This window comes from Oncorhynchus gorbuscha, linkage group LG19 (genome assembly GCF_021184085.1).
Source record: "Oncorhynchus gorbuscha isolate QuinsamMale2020 ecotype Even-year linkage group LG19, OgorEven_v1.0, whole genome shotgun sequence".
Taxonomy (NCBI): domain Eukaryota; kingdom Metazoa; phylum Chordata; class Actinopteri; order Salmoniformes; family Salmonidae; genus Oncorhynchus; species Oncorhynchus gorbuscha.
The window spans coordinates 57,375,860-57,400,253 of NC_060191.1; the positions used below are offsets into that span (position 1 = coordinate 57,375,860).

Genomic DNA, 24,394 nt, shown 5'->3' on the forward strand with positions numbered 1-24,394 from the left:
AAACGTTTCTTTCAAACCCTTCACCCTTTTATCAGGTATGGAAAAGAGGGCATTATAGCATGAAGTGAAGTGTCAAATAGATGGGTGGAGGCTAATCCTTTAGTTCCCACAGCGTTGATCAGACAACAACATCATGCCATGGAGAGAAGCATGTACACACTGCCCTCTGCTGGTAGGAACAACCCCTGCTGTGGAACCAATCAGCTGATGAGAGCAAGTAGTAGTAGCAGTAGTAGTAGTAGTAGTAGTAGTAGTAGTAGTAGTAGTAGTAGTAGCAGTAGTAGTAGTAGTAGTAGTAGTAGTTGTTGTAGTAGTAGTAGTAGTAACAGTAGTAGTAGTTGTAGTAGTAAAGTAGTAGTAGTAGCAGCAGTAGTAGTAGTAGTAGTAGCAGCAGTAGTAGTAGTAGTAGTAGTAGTAGTAGTTGTTGTAGTAGTAATAGTAGTAACAGTAGTAGTAACAGTAGTAGTAGTAGTAGTAGTAGTAGTAGTAGTAACAGTAGTAGTAGTTGTAGTAACAGTAGTAGTTGTAGTAGTAAAGTAGTAGTAGTAGTAGTAGCAGCAGTAGTAGTAGTAGTAGTAGTAGTAGTAGCAGTAACATAGTAGTACTACTAGTTCTAGTAGTAGCATTAACATAGCAGTAGTAGTAGTAGTCGTAACAGTAGTAGTAGTAACAGTAGTGGTAGTAGTAGTAGTAGTAGTAGTAGTAGTAGTAGTTGAAGTACTTGTAGTAGTAACATAGTAATACAACTAGTTCTAGTAGTAGCATTAACATAGCAGTAGTAGTTGCAGTAATAGTAGTAGTAGCAGCATTAACCTAGTAGTAGTAGTAGTATCGTAGTAGTAACATTAGTAATATTAGTAACAGAAGTAGTAGTATTATTAGTAGTAGCATAGTACTAGTAGGAGCAGTGTTAGCAGTAGTAGGGGAGTGGTAAGAGAGAGAGAGAGAGAGAGAGAGAGAGAGAGAGAGAGAGAGAGAGAGAGAGAGAGAGAGAGAGAGAGAGAGAGAGAGAGAGAGAGAGAGAGAGAGAGAGAGAGAGAGAGAGAGAGAGAGAGAGAGAGAGAGAGAGAGAGAGAGAGAGAAAAATATATAACAAGTGTGCAGTTAAAATTGACAAACATACATTTCTCTCCATTGGGCCATGGGATGAGACAGGGATGCAGCTTGAGCACCACCCTCTTCAACATATACAGTGCATATCAACAAATGCGAGGGCACTAGAAGTCTGCAGCAGCCGGCCTCATGCTACTAGAATTTAAAGTCAAACGTCTACTGTTTGCTGATGATCTGGTGCTTCTGTCACCAACCAAGGAGGGCCTACAGCAGCACCTAGATCTTCTGCACAGATTCTGTCAGACCTGGGCCCTGACAGTAAATCTCAGTAAGACAAAAATTACACTGATCAAAAAAATAAAGGGAACACTTAAACAACACAATGTAACTCCAAGTCAATCACACTTCTGTGAAATCTAACTGTCCACTTAGGAAGCAACACTGATTGACAATACATTTCACATGCTGTTGTGCAAATAGAATAGGCAACAGGTGGAAATTATAGGCAATTAGCAAGACACCCCCAATAAAGGAGTGGGGGTGATTTTTGCAAATCGTTCCAGTCACAGGCAGCAGAGAACTGGAACGAAAGGCGGCCAAATGAGGTGTTGGCTTTAGGGATGATCAGTGAGATACACCTGCTGGAGCGCGTGCTACGGGTGGGTGTTGCCATCGTGACCAGTGAACTGAGATAAGGCGTAGCTTTACCTAGCATGGACTTGTAGATGTAAACATACTGTATGCTTCACATGCCAATAAAGCCCTTTAAATTGAATTGAGAGTGAGAGAATAAAAGAGTAAGAGAGTTTGAGTGAACAGACAGTAGGGACATGACAAAATGTGCACCGGGGCCTCCCAGACAGTAGGGACATGACAAAATGTGCACCGGGGCCTCCCAGACTGTAGGGACATGACAAAATGTGCACCGGGGCCTCCCAGACTGTAGGGACATGACAAAATGTACACCGGGGCCTCCCAGACTGTAGGGACATGACAAAATGTGCACCGGGGCCTCTCAGACTGTAGGGACATGACAAAATGTGCACTGGGGCCTCCCAGACTGTAGGGACATGCCAAAATGTGCACCGGGGCCTCCCAGACTGTAGGGACATGACAAAATGTGCACGAGGGCCTCCCAGACTGTAGGGACAAGACAAAATGTGCACCGGGGCCTCCCAGACTGTAGGGACATGACAAAATGTGCACCGGGTGTGAGTGAGTGCAAGAGTGGCAACTGTTGTTGACATGAGACTGGTCTAGCCCCAGCCCACCCCCCGCAGCTTCATGATTCCACCCAACTCAAAACCCTGCTGCAGCCCTGTGTATATGAAAGACAAGCAGCACACACGCACGCACATGCACGCAGAGAACACCCCGCAGCTTCATGATTCCACCCAACTCAAAACCCTGCTGCAGCCCTGTGTATATGAAAGACAAGCAGCACACACGCACGCACACGCACGCAGAGAACACAGTCCATGGAGATGAGGCAGTCTGGAGCCTAATGATTCTAAAAAGTTCATTACCACATTCATCTAGGTCTGTGACTGCGGGGGAGGCAATATCAGAGAGCATGAATAAACATTCTCTAGACTAGCAGCAGAGACACAGCTATTATATCTGTCTTTATTAACATAAGAGAAATGTCTGCACACATTCAACACTCCAACAGTTTTATAAATTAAACAACTACAAATAACTTTTCCCAGCCTCCTTTGTGCGCAGCGAGAGAACAAAGTTAGCGCTCTTCTCTCGGAGGCCTAATGAATGGCTCGGCATGTGGCCTGTTCATATCTTCCAACTCATTATTTAATTAAACCACTCATGGATGAGAAGTAAATGTAATTTACGATGCCATCGCGCTTCATTTGAGTATGTATTCCTTATCTCTGGGAAATAACACACACACACACACACACAATCATTTAGATTTTGATCACGGCACATCTGTGTGTTTTTCCAATGCAAAGCATGAATGGCCTTACAGTAAAGGACTCATAGCCTATACACATACATACATGCATACATGCATATAGTATATACAGTACATACATACATGCATACAGTACATGCATGCATACTAGAGGTCAACTGATTTATCGGAATGGCCAAAAAATTAGGGCCGATTTCAAGTTTTCATAATTGGAAATCGGTATTTTTGGACACCAATTTGGATTATATATATTTTTTTTAACACACCTTTATTTAATCTTTATTTAACTAGGCAAGTCAGATAAGAACACATTCTTATTTTCAATGACAGCCTAGGTACGGTGGGTTAACTGCCTTGTTCAGGGGCAGAACGACAGATTTTCACCTTGTCAGCTCGGGGGATTCAATCTTGCAACCTTACAGTTAACTAGTCCAACGCTCTAACCAGCTGCCTATCATTGCACTCCACGAGGAGACTGCCTGTTACGCAAATGCAGTAAGCCAAGGTAAGTTGCTAGCTAGCATTAACCTTATCTTTAAAAAAAAATCAATCAACCAATCATAATCACTAGTTAACTACACATGGTTGATGATATTACTAGTTTATCTAGCGTGTCCTACGTTGCATATAATCGATGCGGTGCGTATTCGCGAAAAAAGGACTGTCCTTGCTCCAATGAGTACCTCACCATAAACATCAATGCCTTTCTTAAAATCAATTCACAGAAGTATATATTTTTAAACCTGCATATTTGGTCCTTCTGTAGCTCAGTTGGTAGAGCATGGCGCTTGTAACGCCAGGGTAGTGGGTTCGATCCCCGGGACCACCCATACGTAGAATGTATGCACACATGACTGTAAGTCGCTTTGGATAAAAGCGTCTGCTAAATGGCATATATATATATAGCTAAAAGAGATCCAGGTTAGCAGGCAATATTAACCAGGTGAAATTGTGTCACTTCTCTTATGCTCTTATGTTCATTGCACGCAGAGTCAGGGTTAATGCAACAGTTTGGGGCGCCTAATTTGCCAGAATTTTACGTAATTATGACATAACATTGCAGGCTCCTAAGCATTCATTCAAACAGCACTTTCGTGCGTTTGCCAGCAGCTCTTCGTTGTACTGTTTATGACTTCAAGCCCATCAACTCCCGAGATTAGGCTGGTGTAACCGATGTGAAATGGCTAGCTAGTTAGCGGGGTGCACGCTAATAGCGTCACTTGCTCTGAGACTTGGAGTAGTTATTCCCCTTGCTCTGCATGGGTAACGTTGCTTCGAGGGTGGCTATTGTCGATGTGTTCCTGGTTTGAGCCCAGGGAGGAGCGAGGAGAGGAACGGAAGCTATACTGTTACACTGGCAATACTAAAGTGCCTATAAGAACATCCAATAGTCAAAGGTTAATGAAATACAAATGGTATAGAGAGAAATAGTCCTATAATTCCTATAATAACTACAACCTAAAACTTCTTACCTGGGAATATTGAAGACTCATGTTAAAAGGAACCACCAGTTTTCATATATTCTCATGTTCTGAGCAAGGAACTGAAACGTTAGCTTTCTTACATGGCACATATTGCACTTTTACTTTTTTTGCATTATTTAAACCAAATTGAACATGTTTCATTATTTATTTGAGGCTAAATTGATTTTATTGATGTATTATATTAAGTTAAAATAAGTGTTCATTCAGTATTGTTGTAATTGTCATTATTACAAATACATGTTTTTTTATTTTAAATTTTATTTTAAATATCGGCCGATTAATCGGCATCGTCTTTTTTTGTTCCTCCAATAATCGATATCGGTATTGAAAAATCATAATTGGTCGACCTCTAATGCATACAGTACATACATAAGGTACATGCATGCATACAGTACATACATACAGCACATACATAAGGTATATGCATGCATACAGTACATACATACAGTACATGCATGCATACAGTACATGCATGCATACAGTACATACATGCATACAGTACATACATGCATACAGTACATACATAAGGTACATGCATGCATACAGTACATACCTACAGTACATACATAAGGTACATGCAAGCATACAGTACATACATACAGTACATACATGCATGCATACAGTACATACATGCATACAGTACAGGCAGCACATACAGTACATACATGCATACAGTACAGGCAGCACATACAGTACATACATACAGTACATACATACAGTACATACATAAGGTACATGCATGCATACAGTACATACATGCATACAGTACAGGCAGCACATACAGTACATACATACAGTACATACATAAGGTACATGCATGCATACAGTACATACATGCATACAGTACAGGCAGCACAGACAGTACATACATACAGTACATACAGCACATACATACATGCATAGTTATGTTGTTTTTTATGTATCACTGAAAACTTTCTAAGAGATCCCTGTTGGGAGCAGCAAACACTGAGTGGACACAACAAAGCTGCCCCTCCCTCTGCCTCCTGCCCCACCCTCCTACCCCTGCATCCTACCCTCCTCCTACCCCTGCCTCCTTCTCCAAACTCTTAAAGGGATACTTTGGGATTTTGGCAATGAGGCCTTTAACCTACTTCCCCAAAGTCAGATGAACGTGTGGATACCATGTTAATGTCTCTGTGTTCAGTATGAAGGAAGTTAGAGGTAGTTTTGCTAACTAGCATTAGTGCAATGACTGGAAGTCTAGCGCTAGTTAACAACTTCCATCAAACCACACGCTGAGACATAAACATGGTATCCATGAGTTTATCTGACACTGGGGAAGTTGATAAAGTGCTTCATTGCCAAAATACCGAAATATCCTTTTAACAGCCACTCTACCCCATGTCTACCTCTCTGGCTGGCATGTTGGAACAGCGCTTTATCTTCTCCTATAACTAACAATCACTTACTGCATCCTAACCTGGCTGGATTCATTCAGAGTTCTCAGTCAATTAGTTCAGTGAGTAGGGTAGTGGGCCAGCAGAGATCCTATAGTGAGTAGGACAGGGCTAGGGGTCCTTACCTTTGGTGGCCCCTGCGGCCCCCAGGTGGTAGATGGTCCCCAGGATGAGCCACAGAGCCCTCTGCTCCTCCACTGAGATGCCCAGCACCTTCATGGCTGCCTGCAGCTTGGTGAACTGCTGAGACGACTTCTGTTTGTCCTCCAGCTACAGAGAGAGGGGAGGGAGGGAGGTGGATGAAGGATACAGTTAAGACAGTTTTCCAGTTGTCCTACAAACACACACACACACACACACACACACACACACACACACACACACACACACACACACACACACACACACACACACACACACACACACACACACACACACACACACACACACACACACACACACACACACACACACACACACACACACACACACACACACACACACACACACACACACAATTCAGAAAATGACATATAATACACATTATAATAAGAGCATAATAACAGCATTTTACTTTAGACTGAGGCACAATTCCGAAGGCGCTGTTCTCTGCAAAGTGGTTAAAGTGCAGCTCCGTTCTGAGAGGAAACAGAGGAAATGAGCAGGTTCAAAGGACAGTAAATAGCTAGTTTAAACCACAAGGTTAACATGAGAACAAGATTATATACACAAGACCAAGCTTCTACAATGGACTGCAACCACTCACTTCAATTCAATCCCAATTGAGAGGGTGTAGAGGGCTCACCTGAGAGTGCTGTCAGCTCCGGACATCATGTAGTAGAACACGTTGAAGGTGGACTCAGTCTCCGGCCGTTTGGTCACTCTCAGCTTCTCAAGCAGCATGGTCTGAGGTACAGGAAAAGGATAACAAGATATCAATATGTGTGTGTGTGCGTCAGTGTCTATACCGTGTGTGTGCGTGCGTCAGTGTCTATACCGTGTGTGTGCGTGATACTGCATACCTGTATGGATGCGGAGGCCACCTGGCCAGCCTGGTCGAAGTCCAGAGAGACAATCTGAGAGAAGCGGCTAGCATTGGTGTTCATGGAGGTGGAGCTGTTTCCAAATGCTTCCAGGATAGTGTATACTGCCTGCCACTTCTCCCCTGTACAGACCGAGAGATGGAGGGAGGGGGGAAGAGTACAATTAGTGGAAAGCTTTATTTATTTCAAATATCATGTCAGTGTTTTGAGATTTCACATTCAATACTGTTCCACTGGTGAGGGGATTAGACTACCATCTTTGATAATCATGTCATGTCAGTTAGGCTTTGTCAATTATTCCCTTAGTGGAGCTCATTTCCCTATTTCGACATCCAGCTGAGCAGGAATGCCTCATTACTCAGAGAGTAGGGCTACCAGTCAGACTCACTTAACCCTAATGATCAAGCTGAGCAGGAACGCCTCGTCACTCAGAGAGTAGGGCTACCAGTCAGACTCACTTAACCCTAATGATCAAGCTGAGCAGGAACGCCTCGTCACTCAGAGAGTAGGGCTACCAGTCAGACTCACTTAACCCTAATGATCAAGCTGAGCAGGAACTACCAGTCAGACTCACTTAACCCTAATGATCAAGCTGAGCAGGAACGCCTCGTCACTCAGAGAGTAGTGAGACCAGTCAGACTCACTTAATCCTAATTGCTTCTGTATGTAGCTCTGGATAAGAGTGTCTGCTAAAGGACTAAAATGTCAATGTAAAAGTAGTTATGTGAAACTTATAGAGCCTACTGCACCTCCCATAGCAGCTCCCCTGTTTAACAGTCTAGTCTAGCAGTGGCTGGTGGCTGGGTTATGGAGCTCTCATTAGCCCATTACAGCTAACCAGGAGAAGCTGAGGAGTTTTTTGCTAATTATCCCCCAGCTCCACAGGGCATCATTAGGGGCTCCCCTCATCCATCAACCCCCCCCCCCCACCCACCCACACACACACACAAATGCACACTAACATTCTCTCTCACACACACACACACACCTGGAATACTGAGCCAACCACAACCGCTCTTCGAACCAAAAGGTTTTGAAGCCAGCTTCCATCGAGCTGTCCCTCTCTCCTACTCCTCTCCCAAATTCTCAGTAATACCCTTACACTCTCCCACATGCCTACCTCTCTGGCTGGCTGGCATGTTGGAACTGCTCGTTATCTTCCCCTACTAACTAACACATCTACTGCACCTGTTATAAGGCTAGATTTCTGCTGAGTTCTCAGTCAATTAGATGACACCGATCTAAATCAGTAACAACTCAGTGAATGTCCTCCTGTGTACAAACACATGTGGAGCCATTAGATTATTTCCTTAATTAGCTATTAGGCTATTAAGACTAATTACCTACAGAGTAATTAAGTTACTTAATAGCCGTGGTGGTTTAAATTAACACTGAAGTAATTAAGCCACCATCTCGGACCAAACTAAGGTGATTATAACAGTCCTTAAACATTCTTTACATTTTATTTATACATTTCCCTCAGTCATTTAATATACAACAATCCCTGAATACTAGCTTTACTGCTTGCTGGGAGGAAATGAGCTGGCCAGAAGGAAAGAGGTTAACTCCTCATAGCCGAGGACTCTCTCACCAGAGAAGATCTTTCCGGTGCTGCCAGCGATGGAGACCAGGTACTGGACCAGGTGTTGACAGTTGGTGGTCTTGCCGCTGCCACTCTTCCCCAGCAGCACGATGGACTGGTCCTGACGCGTGGTCAACAGGTTCCTGTAGGCCGACTGAGCCACCGCGTAGATGTGAGGTGCCGTGTCCTCTCGCCTGCAACCCTTAAACATGTGCATCACCTGATGGGACCGAGGAGAGGGAGGGAGGGAGAGGGGTGCAACCCTTAAACATGTGCATCACCTGATGGGACCGAGGAGAGGGAGGGAGGGAGAGGGGTTGGGGGAAAGAGAGGTACAAAACATTTGAACTGTAGTTCACCTCTAGTCCTCCCAGTGACTCCTGTACGGTCCTCAGAGGGGCTCTCTGTGTGTGTGTGTGTGTGTGCGCGTGCGTGCGTGTGTGTTCACGCAGCGCGTCCTTAAAATTGCCACATTCCCAGCTAAGCACCCTGTCTGTAAGGTCTAATGGGTAGTAGTTCCATTATGAGTGATGAGAGTTAAGTAGATAATACAACCTACAGGCCTCCTCAATACAGTCACCTCTAAATCTCATTAGGATAATTGGATTTCATTGTCATGTTGTGGACCACTGAAGATGTCCCTCTCTATCCTCCTAGTCATCTCTCCTGTTTTAATTCATCCAACCTCCTCTCCCTAACAGGAAATACTATGACATAATAGCAAGGAAATACACAATAAATAATAGCATTAAGTACACCACAATGCATACATCAAACAACATGCATCATACCATTCTAAACGGAGAATTATAAACCAGAATCACATCAGTGGAGTGGTACAGATACACTACCGTTCAAAAGTCACTTAGAAATCTCCTTGTTCTTGAAAGATAAGCACATTTTTTGTCCATTAAAATAACATAAAATTGATCAGAAAAACAGTGTAGTCATTGTTAATGTAAATTACTATTGTAACTGGAAGTGGAAGATTGGAAGATGGAAGATTTTTTTATGGAATATCTACATAGGTGTACAGAGGCCCATTATCAGCAACCATCACTCCTGCGTTCCAATGGCACTTTGTGTTAGCTAATCTTAAAAGGCTAATTGATCATTAGAAAACCCTTTTGCAATTATGTTAGCACAGCTGAAAAAATAGTCCTTATAAAAAAACAACAATAAAACTGCCCTTCTTTAGACTATTTGAGTGTCTGGAGCATCAGCATTTGTGCGTTCGATTACAGGCTCAAAATGGCCAGAAGCAAAGAACCATCTTCTGAAACTCGTCAGTCTATTCTTGTTCTGAGAAATGAAGGCTATTCCATGGAAGAAATTGACAAGAAACTGAAGATCTCATACAACGCTGTGTACTACTCCCTTCACAGAACAGTGCAACCTGGTAAGAGGACAAGTACATTATAGTGTCTAGTTTGAGAAACAGGTACCTCACAAGTCCTCAACTGGCAGCTTCATTAAATAGTACTCGCAAAACACCAGTCTCAACGTCAACAGTGAAGAGGCGACTACGGGATGCTGGCCTTCTAGGCAGAGTTCGTTTGTCCAGTGTCTGTGTTCTTTTGCCCATCTTAATCTTTTATTTTTATTGGTCTGTCTGAAATATTACTTTTTCTTTGCAACTTTGCCTAAAAGGTCATTATGCCGGAGTCTAAAGAAGGACAGTTTTTTTTCAGCTGTGCTAACATAATTGCAAAAGGGTTTTCTAATGATCAATTAGCCTTTTAAAATTATAAACGTGGATTAGCTAGCACATTGGAAGAGAGTGATGAATGCTGGTAATGGGCCTCTGAATGCAGTCTCTACAGTGTCATGCTACAATAGTCATTAAACATGTCTACACTGCATTTCTGATCAATTAAACATGTCTACACTGCATTTCTGATCAATTTTATGTATTTTTAATGGACAAAAAATGTGATTCTCTTTCAAAAACAATAACATTTCTAAGTGACTCCAAACTTTTGAACGGTAGTGTATGTAGTCTATATTCTCATGAAATGTGTGAAGACATGTGTGGGTCCTCTCTCCTCACCTTCTCGGAGTACATGGAGGGAGCGCTGAGGGGATTGATGATGATCATGTTGGGCCCGGCGTGTGTGTGGATGAGGTTTCCCCCATAGCGCTGCCGCAGGGAGTGCATCACACTGGACTCATTCAGGTACTGTAGCAAGGCCAGGTCCTCAGAGCGGTCAAACGACGGGGGGTTCGCCTGGGACAGGAGCAAAGGTCAAATGTGAACAATTAATGACCGAGAAGTGTTGTAATACTAGAGCTTTATTAAAGGAACACTCAGCAATACGAAAACATCGTACATAACTGAGACTCTGGCTGTCTGAAGTGGGACTGCTCACAGAAACGACCAAAAACAACAGAATTCGGATCTGCCAAGACTACCACCTTGCCTTTTGATAAGCCAAGTTAAAGTTTCTCCAGGTTGCCTACACCTATTTCATATTTTCAGATTGATTTAAAAGTCCTCTGTAGGGGTAGAGGCTAGGGGTCCATATGAGACTGGAAATCTGACTAGTAATGTCTTGAGTTTCACTGAGGAGTAGAGCAGCAGTATTAAGAGACGATGAACAGAAATTGAGTATGCCACACCATGACTTGCCACCAGGAATCTGATGCCAAGTCTTTGATGCAATTAAAACAGATGTCTCCTTCCAACCTCAGATGAGTCCAAGTTTGCACTTTCTTAATCAAACAGATGGTTCAAACGTTTGATTAGATGACGACCTTGACACTGTTGAAAACACTAACTGTCCAAAGTCACCCTTATTATCAGTTCACCCTACGAGAGTTAAATGACTGTACATAACACCAGGAGGGGATTTCAACTTTTGCTTTGTCCTGAAAGCAGAGCAGACATCCTCTAGTCAAGGTCTTGGAGACAGCATGTTGTGAATGATGGGAGGTTTTTCTGCATTGTGCCAGAACAGTTTTTAAAGCGTCCTGTAACAGATATCTCCGTGATTCGGGCCTGGTGCCATATCTGTGCAAGTCACCTGATTGAGGCCTGCCAAACTCACACCTGTTCCCCTCTAACCTGTTCCCCTGTCCACAGACGTCCCAGTCTGCATCCTGGCTGACCATCTGTGTTTGATTTTGGCTCCAGACGGGATGACTGACGGGTGCCAAGACCCCTTCCCTCCTTCTTGGATATTTCCCCTACATGCCCCCACCCCCGAGGTCGATCTCTGCTTCATGGACCTCCTAACGGACTAGCCTATACCCTAACGGCAAACCTAAGATAGTCTATGCAATCAAGTAAAGTCAATGTCTTCTCCTTTGAACTAGAGTTTAGCCCCATAACAAAACTAAGATGGAGTCTGTAAAATCAAGTAAAATACATTGAATGTGTAGTCCCCCCCCCTCACCTTCTCCACGTCATCGTCATCTACGTCCAGTACTGTCCCGTCATGTTCCAGTTTGATCTTCACCTTCCCCTCCGGCAGAGAGCCTGCCTCCGTCTTCAGCAGCGTCGCTATGGACACACAAACAACTTATTGGGATATACAGTGCATTCGGAAAGTATTCAGACCCCTTCACTTTTTCCACATTGTGTTACGTTACAGCCTTATTCTAAAATGGATTCAAATAAAATATTCATCAATCTACACACAATACCCCATAATGACAAAGCAAAAACTTTTTTGTGGAAATGTATTCAAAAAACAGAAATACCTTATTTACATAGGTATTCAGTCCATGTGCTATGAGACTCTAAATTGAGCTCAGGGGCATCCTTTCCATTAATCGTGGGTGGGGTTATATCCTTCCTGTTTGGCCCTGTCCGGGGGTGTCCTCGGATGGGGCCACAGTGTCTCCTGACCCCTCCTGTCTCAGCCTCCAGTATTTATGCTGCAGTAGTTTATGTGTCGGGGGGGCTAGGGTCAGTTTGTTTATCTGGAGTACTTCTCCTGTCCTATTCGGTGTCCTGTGTAAATCTAAGTGTGCGTTCTCTAATTCTCTCCTTCTCTCTTTCTTTCTCTCTCTCGGAGGACCTGAGCCCTAGAACCATGCCCCAGGACTACCTGACATGATGACTCCTTGCTGTCCCCAGTCCACCTGGCCATGCTGCTGCTCCAGTTTCAACTGGCCTGGGCCCTAGGACCATGTCCCAGGACTACCTGACATGAGGACTCCTTGCTGTCCCCAGTCCACCTGGCCATGCTCCTGCTCCAGTTTCAACTGTTCTGCCTTACTATTATTCAACCATGCTGGTCATTTATGAACATTTGAACATCTTGGCCACGTTCTGTTATAATCTCCACCTGGCACAGCCAGAAGAGGACTGGCCACCCCACATATGCTCTCTCTAATTCTCTCTTTCTTTCTCTCTCTCGGAGGACCTGAGCCCTAGGACCGTGCCCCAGGACTACCTGACATGATGGCTCCTTGCTGTCCCCAGTCCATCTGACTGTGCTGCTGCTCCAGTTTCAACTGTTCTGCCTTATTATTATTTGACCATGCTGGTCATTTATGAACATTTGAACATCTTGGTCATGTTCTGTTATAATCTCTACCCGGCACAGCCAGAAGAGGACTGGCCACCCCACATAGCCCGGTTCCTCTCTAGGTTTCTTCCTAGGTTTTGGCCTTTCTAGGGGAGTTTTTCCTAGCCACCGTGCTTTTACACCTGCATTGTTTGCTGTTTGGGGTTTTAGGCTGGGTTTCTGTACAGCACTTTGAGATATCAGCTGATGTACGAAGGGCTATATAAATAAATTTGATTTGATTTGATTTGATTTAATCATCCTTGAGATGTTGCTACAACTTGATTGAAGTCCACCTGTGGTAAATGATTGGAAAGGCACACACCTGTCTATTAAAGGTTGACAGTGTATGTCAGAGCAAAAACCAAGCCATGAGGTCAAAGGAATTGTCCATAGAGCTCCGAGACAGGAGTGTGTCGAGGCACAGATCTGGGGAAGGGTACCAAAAAATATCCGCAGCTTTGGAGGTCCCCAAGAACACAGTGGCCTGCATCATTCTTAAATGGAAGAAGTTTAGAACCACCAAGACTCTTCCTAGAGCTGGCTGCACAGGTAAACTGAGCAATAAGGGGAGAAGGGCCTTTGTCAGGGGAGGTGACCAAGAACCCGATGGTCACTCTGACAGAGCTTCAGAGTTCCTCTGTGGAGATGGGAGAACCTTCCAGAAGGACAACCATCTCTGCAGCACTCCACCAATCATGCCTTTATGGTAGAGTGGCCAGACGGAAGCCACACCTCAGTAAAAGGCACATGACAGCCAGCTTGGCGTTTGCCAAAAGACACCTAAAGGACTCTCAGACCATGAGAAACAACAGTCTGAAGAAACCAATATTAAAATCTTTGGCCTGAATGCCAACCGTGATGTCTGGAGGAAACCAGGCATCGCTCATCACCTGGCCAACACCATCTCTACGGTGAAGCATGGTGGTGGCGGCATCATACTGTAGAGATGTTTTTCAGCAGCAGGGACTGGAAGAATAGTCTGGATCGAGGGAAGGATGAACAGAGCAAAGTACAGAGAAATCCTTGATGAAAACCTGCTCCAGAGCACTCAAGACCTTAGACTGGGGTGAAGGTTCACCTTCCAACAGGACAACGACCCTAAGCACACAGCCAAGACAATGTAGGAGTGGCTCTGAATGTCCTTGAGTGGCCCAGCTGGTGCTCGGACTTGAATCCGATCAAACATCTCTGGAGAGACCTGAAAATAGCTGTGCAGCGATGCTCCCCAACCAACCTGACAAAGCTTGAAAGGATCTGCAGAGAAGAATGGGAGAAACTCCCCAAATACAGGTGTGCTAAGCTTGTAGCATCATACCCAAGAAGACTCGAGGCTGTATTCGCTGCCAAAGTCGCTTCAACAAAGCATTGAGTAAAAGGTCTGAATACTTATGTAAATGTCATATTTCAGTCTTCTTTTAATTTATACATTTGCAGAAAAAATAAATACATTATTGCTTTGCCATTATGGGGTATTGTGGGTAGATTGATGAGGGGAATTAAACATTTTAGAATATTACTGTAAAGGAACAAAATGTGGAAAAAGTTAAGGGGTCTGAATACTTTCCAAATGCACTGTAGCTTATTGGCTGGAGTGTGCACAGACACGATATCAGGAAAAAACAATAGCATATAGTTTAAAAGCAAGGGTAAAAATGAGCAGGGCCAGAGCTCTGCACCCCTCCTGATCTAAAATGTAAGGCAGGAACTTACCCAGGGAGAAGCCATCCTTGTGGACCAGCCAGACCTTCTCTGAACCGTACCATGTCTGCTCTGCGGCTATCTGCTCCTCTGTCTTCACCTGGAAGTGATGGTGGAGAAGACAACAGTCACATACACACAGCAGAACAATGACCTTAGGCCAGGTTACCTTTCACGGGGCCTTTCTGTGGCTGCAGTAGCTACCACTCAGCAGTTTTCAACCAAAGAGAGGCTTTAGATTTGAGAGGACATGTGCTCCCTACACACACACCTGTTCACATCAATAACATTCACTCATGTGTGTTTAAAGTAGCTGGTTATCAGAGCTTATAGCATGTTACACAGTTATGTATAGTAACATTGTAAATAATGGGCTGACAGCGGGTATGCAGAGGACTTGCTAATAGTACATGTGATGAAAGGCAGGGCTCTGGAGAGGCTTCAGTAGAGCAGGCAGAGGACTTGCTAATAGTACATGTGATGAAAGGCAGGGCGCTGGAGAGGCTTCAGTAGAGCAGGCAGAGGACTTGTTAATAGTACATGTGATGAAAGGCAGGGCGCTGGAGAGGCTTCAGTGAAGCAGGCAGAGATAAAAAGCAGTTAGGATTTGAAGGAGTCCCAGATCACAAATCAAAGAGAGCCATTTCTCCAACTCTGCTCAGTGTCACCTAGAAATGCCTGACTGCTCTGTGTTACCATGCTTGACCTTCACAAAGTCTCTCACACTCCACTGGACATGCGCCTTCAGGCTCTGTCTGCCTGCCTGCCTGCCTGCCTGCCTGCCTGCCTGCCTGCCTGTCTGTCTGTCTGTCTGCCTGTCTGTCTGCCTGTCTGTCTGTCTGCCTGTCTGCCTCTGCCTGCCTGTCTGTCTGTCTGTCTGTCTGTCTGTCTGTCTGTCTGTCTGTCTGTCTGTCTGCCTGTCTGTCTGTCTGTCTGTCTGTCTGCCTGTCTGCCTGTCTGTCTGCCTGTCTGTCTGCCTGTCTGTCTGTCTGTGTGTAAGAGAGGCAGTTAAATCTGACAGAGAACATGAAGTATCAGTGAACCGAATCTGTACAAAGACACTGTTGGATGCACATCAATGTCACACAGCCTGGTGGGTGAGGGGAGGAGGTGTATTAAGAGAATGGATACACGATCCACACAGCACAGCAACACAACACACAGAATGCTAGGGATGGACTGTATCCCGAGGGATGACAACAAGACAAAAAGTAAAGAACACACAGATAAAAAAACGTATGAAATTCACAGAGTGAAATATAGGCCTACATACTGTTATTTTTATAACGCATAATCAGCCACAATCACATGAAGTTTTTTGCAGCGTCTGTCTCATTGTCTCTTAAATGGAAAACTGACGTCATGCAATGACATCTAGATGAGACAAAATGTGATGGAATGATTGATCCTGTGGAATCCACACAACCACGAATCTTAAATGCCATCGAACAAGTTTATTTTAAAAAATAAAGTAAATTTCCCCAATTTCGTGGTATCCAATTGTTAGTAGTTACTACATTGTCTCATCGCTACAACTCTGTATGGGCTCGGGAAAGACGAAAATCGAAAGCCACGCGTCCTCCGAAACACGACCCAACCAAGCCGCACTGCTACTTAACACATCGCGCATCCAACCCGGAAGCCAGCCGCACCAATGTGTCGGAGGAAACACCGTGCACTGCGCCCGGCCCGCCACAGGAGTCGCTGGTGCGCGATGAGACAAGGATATCCCTACTGGCCAAACCCTCCCTAACCCAGACAATACTAGGCAAATTGTGCGTCGCCCCACGGACCTCCCGGGTCGTGGCCAGCTGCGACAGAGCCTGGGCGCGGGCCCAGATTCTCTGGTGGCACAGCTAGCGCTGCGATGCAGTGCCCTAGACCACTGCGCCCCGCGGGAGGCCCCCGAACAAGTTTAATTTTGAGTGCTGATTTTCCCCTGAAATGTTCTAATTAGGTGAAAGAGGGCCAAATGTTCAGGTAGCTTGGCTTTGAGTGAATACTATGCAGTTGTGTTTGGTGGGGGTAAATGACACACAGCACACAGGGTACACAGCACTTCAGGGGTCAGTAGTGGGAGTGGTGGACGTGGGAGGTGGAGAGGGTGAATTACACACAGGCACAGCAAAGGTCAGACCTTGGGTTGTTGGGCAGCGGCGTGAGACACCTGAAGGATGGCCACAGGATCCTTGTCCACCTGTCCCTGGAGGACGACAGGCGTGAGGGAAGGAGAAGTGGTCAAAGGTCAGTTCTAGTGGAGTTACAGTGGAAAGATGGGTAGCAATCCACCAAACAACACAAAACATTATGCCCAGTATGTCATCATCCCTCATAATCATGAGCTGCTGGAATGGAGAGATGTACAGCGCCATCAGAAAGTATTCAGGACCCCTTGACTTATTCCACATTTTGATACATTACAGCCTTATTCTAAAATCTATTCAATAGTTTTTCCTCTCATCAATCTACACAGAATACCCCATAATGACTAAGCAAAAACAGGTTTTTGAAATGTTTGCTAATTTGTTAAAAATAAAAAAAGACTGAAATATCACATTGACATAAGTATTCAGACCCTTTACTCAGTACTTTGTTGAAGAACTTTTGGCAGCAAATACAGCATCGAGTCTTCTTGGGTATGACGCTACAAGGTTGGCACACCTGTATTTGGGGAGTTTCTCCCATTCTTCTCTGCAGATTCTCTCAAGCTCTGTCAGGTTGGATGGGGAGCGTCGCTGCACAGCTATTTTCAGGTCTCTCCAGATGTTCGATCGGGTTCAAGTCCAGGCTCTGGCTGGGCCATTCAAGGACATTCAGAGACTTGTCCCGAAGCCACTTCTGCGTTGTCTTGGCTGTGTGCTTAGGGTCATTGTCCTGTTAGAAGGTGAACCTTCGCCCCAGTCTGAGGTCCTGAGTGCTTTTTTAGAGCAGGTTTTCATCAAGGATATTCTCAAGAATATATGCTGCCACCACCATAGGGATGGTATATGCCATGTTTCTTTGAGACGTGACGCTTGGCATTCAGGCCAAAGAGTTCAATCTTGGTTTCATCAGACCAGAGAATCTTGTTTAACTAACTCATCCTTCATTATTCTCTGAAGTTTCGTTTAGAGTTTTGAGACTAATTTAAAAACATTATCAGATATCATCAAGCCAGTGTTTACCATTTAAAGTAACGAGAATAATAATAATAATATATGCCATTTAACAGACGCTTTTATCCAAAGCGACTTACAGTCATGTGTGCATACATTCTACGTATGGGTGGTCCCGGGGATCGAACCCACTACCCTGGCATTACAAGCGCCATGCTCTACCAACTGAGCTACAGGAGAACATTATGTAAGTTATCAGGGTCAAGACCAGGGAGGGATGGGAAGAAAAAACTGTGGGATGGCAAAGAATGAGGAGAGGTCAGGCTCTATGTCTGTGAGATGAGCTAATGCATCATGACACATCATGTCATAAAGAGGAGAGAGAGAGAGCAACGAGACAGGAACACCTGCCAGTCATAAATCACACACACTGCCATTCACTCACACTGCGACTGCACACCACACGGGGCAAACAAACATGCGGCACATCTTAATCAGGGGACTATTCCACTGCAATGCTACTGACAAAACAAAAAATGCACTGGTTTGGTTTGTCAGTTTCCATACAGGTCAAGGTCTGTTTGATTTCCCTGGAGGCATCTAGACACTATCACCGTTTAATACTGGCTTTGTTCCAAAAACAAATGAGGAAGGGAAAACACCAAGCACCATTACAGATAAACCTTACATAGACAGGCAGGGTGAGAGAGGGGAAAGTTAGAAGAGGAATCTAGGCTTACATTCCAACGTGCCACATGAGCACACACTTCAACCAGGTCGCCAGAGGGGACCCCTGGGGGCCACAGTACCTGAGGGGGGTTTGGGGCTGGGGCAGGACAAAGAGTCGGGGCTGAGGCACAGACTGCCGGCTCCAGCTAGCCATACAACAGCCACAGATAGAAACAGCCAAGCACCAATTAGAAAGGAAGAGATAGAGGGAGAGAGAGAAAAAGACAAAGGAAGAGATAGAGGGAGAGAGAGAAAGAAAAAGACAAAGGAAGAGATAGAGGGAGAGAGAGAAAAAGACAAAGGAAGAGATAGAGGGAGAGAGAAAGAAAAAGACAAAGGAAGAGATAGAGGGAGAGAGAGAAAGAAAAAGACAAAGGAAGAGATAGAGGGAGAGAGAGAAAGAAAAAGACAAAGGAAGAGATAGAGGGAGAGAGAGAAAGAAAAAGACAAAGAAAGAGATAGAGGGAGAGAGAGAAAGAAAAAGACAAAGGAAGAGATAGAGGGAGAGAGAGAAAGAAAAAGACAAAGGAAGAGATAGAGGGAGAGAGAGAAAAAGACAAAGGGAAGAGATAGAGGGAGAGAGAAAGAAAAAGACAAAGGAAGAGATAGAGGGAGAGAAAGAAAGAAAAAGACAAAGGAAGAGATAGAGGGAGAGAGAGAAAGAAAAAGACAAAGAAAGAGATAGAGGGAGAGAGAGAAAGAAAAAGACAAAGAAAGAGATAGAGGGAGAGAAAGAAAGAAAAAGACAAAGGAAGAGATAGAGGGAGAGAGAGAAAGAAAAAGACAAAGGAAGAGATAGAGGGAGAGAGAGAAAAAGACAAAAGGAAGAGATAGAGGGAGAGAGAGAAAGAAAAAGACAAAGGAAGAGATAGAGGGAGAGAGAGAAAAAGACAAAGGAAGAGATAGAGGGAGAGAGAAAGAAAAAGACAAAGGAAGAGATAGAGGGAGAGAGAGAAAGAAAAAGACAAAGGAAGAGATAGAGGGAGAGAGAGAAAGAAAAAGACAAAGGAAGAGAGAGGGAGAGAGAGAAAGAAAAAGACAAAGGAAGAGATAGAGGGAGAGAGAGAAAGAAAAAGACAAAGGAAGAGAAAAAGATGAAAAACTTATAAATATAAAACATGAATTGATAAATCCAGTGAAAGTTGACAGGTGACAAAACAATAATGGCAACAGAAAGCAGCATAGACATAAACAGTCAATTAGTTGAATGAATAGTGAACATGAGAACGCAGTAACCCAGTCATGCATGGATATGGTTGCCTGACGACTCAAATTGTATTATTCCGCTGCTCTACATTCGCTACATACACAGGTACAAACAAACACGCATACAAACACACATAAAATACACACTATACACACACCTGGACAGTGTGTTGTAGTAGACTAGTGGCCTGAGGGAACACACACATATGTATTGTCAAATCTGTTGTATTTGCATTATGATGTATATTACTGCCTTCATTTTTGCTAGACCCCAGGCAGAGTAGATGCTGCTTTGGCAACAGTTAACGGGGATCCATAATACATACAAAATAGAGTTTGACTGCCATGAATGAAGTAATATGTAGTGAAAATGACAGGGTTTTACAAAACAAAGTCATCAGCGATTGGACCATTTCTAGCTCATCGGTGTATTCTAGCCAACACGAGTTTTCAAAATGCTTTACCCATGTGTGTTCTGGCTCTATCCCAATCCATCGGTTTCTGGGACCAATCAGAAGGGTTAGAATGTGTTTGCGTTCTAGAAATCGTTGGGAAGAAACTAATGCCCGTGGGCGTGGCGTAGCATTTGGCCGGAGTAAGGCGTTTGGGTAGCCAGGCAATGGATATGGCCCATATTAGTAAATCTGTACTTTTAATTAAATGTGCCTGAAAGGAAAATGACAAATTACTATTAGCTATGAAGATAAAGATTGAACATCCAGTGAAGAAAGTAAAAAGAGAAGGAGCGATAGAGAGAGCATGATAGGTTGTTAATGGAAAAGAAATAAGCACCTCTAAATTCATTATTGGAATGTTAATCAACGTGTCCTGTTAAAATGAATAAAGGAAAGGAAAGATTAAAAAGTGAAAGAGGAGAAGCATGTATCTAGGCAGTCCAGATGGGGAGAGAGACAAGGAGCGAAGGTGGGTCTTTACAGGCGCACTGAAGATCCTGTCCAGGAGTCTCTGAGCCTCTTCAGTGGGACTGAGCGGCGCCTCCTGGAGGTCAGACCATCAACAGGTTGAGCTATGAAACTAGGCTATCAAAGCGCACTTTTCTAGCAGACCACATTCAACACTGTTTCATCGACAACAGAAATGCATTCAGGTTTTTTCACGCTGTGAGATGTTCACTAGATGCCATGACAATCCTAAAGTCACACACACACACACACACACACACACACACACACACACACACACACACACACACACACACACACACACACACACACACACACACACACACACACACACACACACACACACACACACACACACACACACACACACACACACACACACACACTTGGTTACAATACCTCACTTCCACAGCATAGCAACAGTGAACTGAGTGAATGCTGTGGGGCACACCAGCAAACACACCTTTTGGGTTATAGTTGGGGTATTCTTTGATGAAACAGTTGATGACTTGTTTTGCGGTGAAGCCTTCTCAATGGGAACAGAGGACAGGGCCGTAATGTACACACACATACAAGTAGTCCATAAGATAAAGAAATTATACAAACTCACAACAAGCCATGCTCTAGATGTCCAGAGTCTAGCTAAGATAGTGATCAGTAGAGGGATACAAAAGCCCACTTGGATGTGAAATCATTCAGATCTCAATGCACAGGGCGAAGCCAAGCAAAACTTTAACTAGCTTGGGTAACAATACACAAGAAAACTTTACCCTTAAACAACTATAGCAAACTCAGATAACCACAGTAGCAGTCAAAGCCAGCTTGTGGTCGGCTAGCAAGTAAACAAAGACCATGAGAGGCCGGTAATTGCCAAAACTCAGCGAGAATCCAGCAAAAAGACCAAACCTTTTGAATATATCTGGCATCTGCAAAATGTGTAGATAGTTATCTTATCCCAACGCCTGCCATGGTGGCTGCAGCGGGGCTTTGAACTCTTCTCCCAGAAAGACAAAGTCACTATCAATAATTATCTCTGCGGGTCTCCGTGGAACTCCAGGCCACAGCGACAGAACATTCCACCCCAATACGCTTTTTCCTCCTTTGGATACACCCCCTTCCCCCCAGGCTAACTTCAATAAACAAGGCTTCCAAGCTGCAGATGACAGCAGGGTCTCTTGGGTTGAGGCAGTCGGATAAAATAGCTACTGAACTTGTTGTTTTTCTGGAAGCTGTCTCAGCAGCCCTGGCGCCTTAGAGGAGAGACATGTGAGGAAGGAGAGCTGTGTGAGACAGGCTCCATCCCCCAAGAGAAACTCAGAGAAATATGGAGCTGGTATCAGAGCAGTGAATGCAACAAAAGCTTCAGCCCCATGAGACTGCACCCTTTAACAAACTGAGAAGCACTGACTTTGTGCAAATGAGAAAGTTCTGGAGAAACAAACAAGTTCAATAGGGAGTTGAGTCCATCATCGTGGCCCCAAAAATGGAGCCTCAACTCTGCTAACAAGTGGAGAACTCAACAAGATAAGTGAAGTTAGTTACACACACACACACACACAAAAACTCAGTTATCATGGAGATGCAAAGAGTGCTTTCTGTGCGATTAACATCCGTTTTTTCAAGTGGTCCATGCAGTGAGGACAGTAAGCCTACCTCAAGCTTCTTCACAGTTGGCAGTTTGGGGGACGGGATCAACGCCGGTGGTGGAGAGAGGGCACTCGCCTTGGGAATGATAAAGGCGGGAGGAGGGGAGAGAGGCGAGACCTTTGGAGGAGTAGGGGAGAGAGGCAAGACCTTGGAGACTGGGACGAGCCCTGCAGGAGGAGTACTGGGGGAGGACTTAGAGGTGGGAAAGGATGCTGAAGGGGGAGTGACAGGGGAGTATTTAGAAGAGGGGATAAAACCAGCAGGTGGGGAAAGGGGGGTATATTTTGATGCTGATATTAACCCGGCAGGTGGGGAAATGGGGGCTGATTTTAGTGGTGGGATAAAGCATGATGTGGGAATGGCTGGGGAGGATTTGGGGGCTGCAGTGGAAACTGAAGGAGTAAAAGCATTGGATTTTGGTGATGGTACAAACCCTGCTGGAGGGGAAAGGGGGGGACATTTTGGTGGTGGGATGAAGCATGATGGGGGAATTGCTGGGGAGGATTTGGGGGCTGCAGTGGAAACTGAAGGACTAACAGCAGTAGATGTTGGTGCTGGTACAAACCCTACTGGAGGGGAAAGGGTGGCTGATTTTGGTGCCGGTACAAACCCTACTGGAGGGAAAAGGGTGGCTGATTTTGGTGCTGGTACAAACCCTACTGGAGGGGAAAGGGTGGCTGATTTTGGTGCTGGTACAAGCCCTACTGGAGGGGAAAGGGTGGCTGATTTTGGTGCTGGTACATACCCATTTGGTTGGCAAAGGGGGGATGATTTTGGTGCTGGTACAAACCCTACTGGAGGGGAAAGGGTGGCTGATTTTGGTGCTGGTACAAACCCTACTGGAGGGGAAAGGGTGGCTGATTTTGGTGCTGGTACAAACCCTACTGGAGGGGAAAGGGTGGCTGATTTTGGTGGTGGGGTGAAACCTGCAGGAGGGGAGAGCGGGGAAGTCTTTGGGGCAGGGATGAAGCCTGCGGGGGAAGACCTGGAGGAAACCGAGATCAAATTAGAAGCCATAGGATGAACTTTAGCAGGTACAGCCGACACAGGAGTCTTATCCTCCTGTTTTGAAACTGCGCCGACATTAGAGATAGATTTAATCTCAACCAATTTAGGGCCTTCTTTTTTCTCTTTTTTCACTGCTTCCTCTTGTTTTTTTCAAAAGGCTCATCCATGTGTGTGCGAGGGCGGTTCCTGGTCCTCCCGCGGACCATGAGGCTGGCCATCTCTGCTGATAAATCGTCCTTCTCCTCCGTCTTGATGGTATCGTGCTTGAAAGAGAACAGTGGTACCTTTGGGACCTTGGGCACAGATGTTTGCGCTTGCGATGGCACCAATTTAGGAGGTTCAGGGGTAGGTTTAGTCGGCTCAGGAGCTGGAGCATCCTCCTCTTCTGCAGGTAGTGCCTTCCGCACCACTTGACACACCACCTTCACTACGTTCTTGCGGGTAAGGCTCGGATCATCGTTGTCCAGGTCTGGCTGTCTGGCACCTCCATTGGCAGAGTTCCCATTGACGGCACTAACGTTAACGGATCCGTTGGGCTTGCTGTTTCCGTTCAGCACAGGCTCAGGGCTAATTATGGAAGCTCTGCGTGGGTCAGGGCTCCTGAAGTGCTGTGCTGGCGCCTGGATCGGAGGCACTAGACTTTTGAAGCGTTCAGGGACCTTTACAGCCCCGCATACCCTGGGTGGCGAGGGACTCCTGACCCTGACCCCGGGATGTGTCTTGGCTGGCTCAGGGCTTTTGGTGCGGAGTAGGCCCCTGCTAGGCTCCAGACTGGGCACGGACTGGGAGCGGCTACTCATACTGCCACTGTCGCTGTCTGACTACTCACACAACAGGGAGGGAGAGAGCAGAGCAGCAAGACACATGAGAAACTAGAACAGACAAAGTAAACTCACACAGTTTATCTTAAAGCATATGCAAACTCCACTTTGGTTACTAAACCAAAAACTTAATCTGAGCAGTCATGTGTTTGTCTGGATCGTCTGATACTGTATGTATGGTTGACCAAAGGGATCACAGGTCCGGTTTGCTCTCCTGGACAAGCGTGCTGTTATGCT

General features: G+C 45.0%; 1 protein-coding gene across 12 annotated transcripts in view; it reads right to left on the reverse strand.

Moving 5' to 3' along the window:
• Positions 1 to 24,394, reverse strand: part of LOC124005683 (unconventional myosin-XVIIIa-like) — a 183,917-nt gene that overhangs the window by 83,259 nt on the left and 76,264 nt on the right. For 6 of the 12 annotated variants that reach the window (XM_046315146.1, XM_046315145.1, XM_046315144.1 and 3 more), the window contains exons 1-13: positions 22,335 to 23,349; positions 21,145 to 21,207; positions 20,695 to 20,757; positions 18,633 to 18,698; positions 16,866 to 16,931; positions 14,741 to 14,828; positions 11,909 to 12,015; positions 10,564 to 10,740; positions 8,523 to 8,733; positions 6,911 to 7,053; positions 6,694 to 6,794; positions 6,463 to 6,526; positions 6,014 to 6,158 (exon numbers count right to left, since the gene is read on the reverse strand). In XM_046315146.1, coding sequence (XP_046171102.1) covers positions 6,014 to 6,158; positions 6,463 to 6,526; positions 6,694 to 6,794; positions 6,911 to 7,053; positions 8,523 to 8,733; positions 10,564 to 10,740; positions 11,909 to 12,015; positions 14,741 to 14,828; positions 16,866 to 16,931; positions 18,633 to 18,698; positions 20,695 to 20,757; positions 21,145 to 21,207; positions 22,335 to 23,345 — 2,305 coding nt within the window. In that variant the 5' untranslated portion in view covers positions 23,346 to 23,349. Of the gene's footprint in view, positions 1 to 6,013; positions 6,159 to 6,462; positions 6,527 to 6,693; positions 6,795 to 6,910; positions 7,054 to 8,522; positions 8,734 to 10,563; positions 10,741 to 11,908; positions 12,016 to 14,740; positions 14,829 to 16,865; positions 16,932 to 18,632; positions 18,699 to 20,694; positions 20,758 to 21,144; positions 22,286 to 22,334; positions 23,350 to 24,394 lie in introns of those variants that run through there. The other 6 variants (XM_046315142.1, XM_046315141.1, XM_046315137.1 and 3 more) reach the window with 5 other exon arrangements.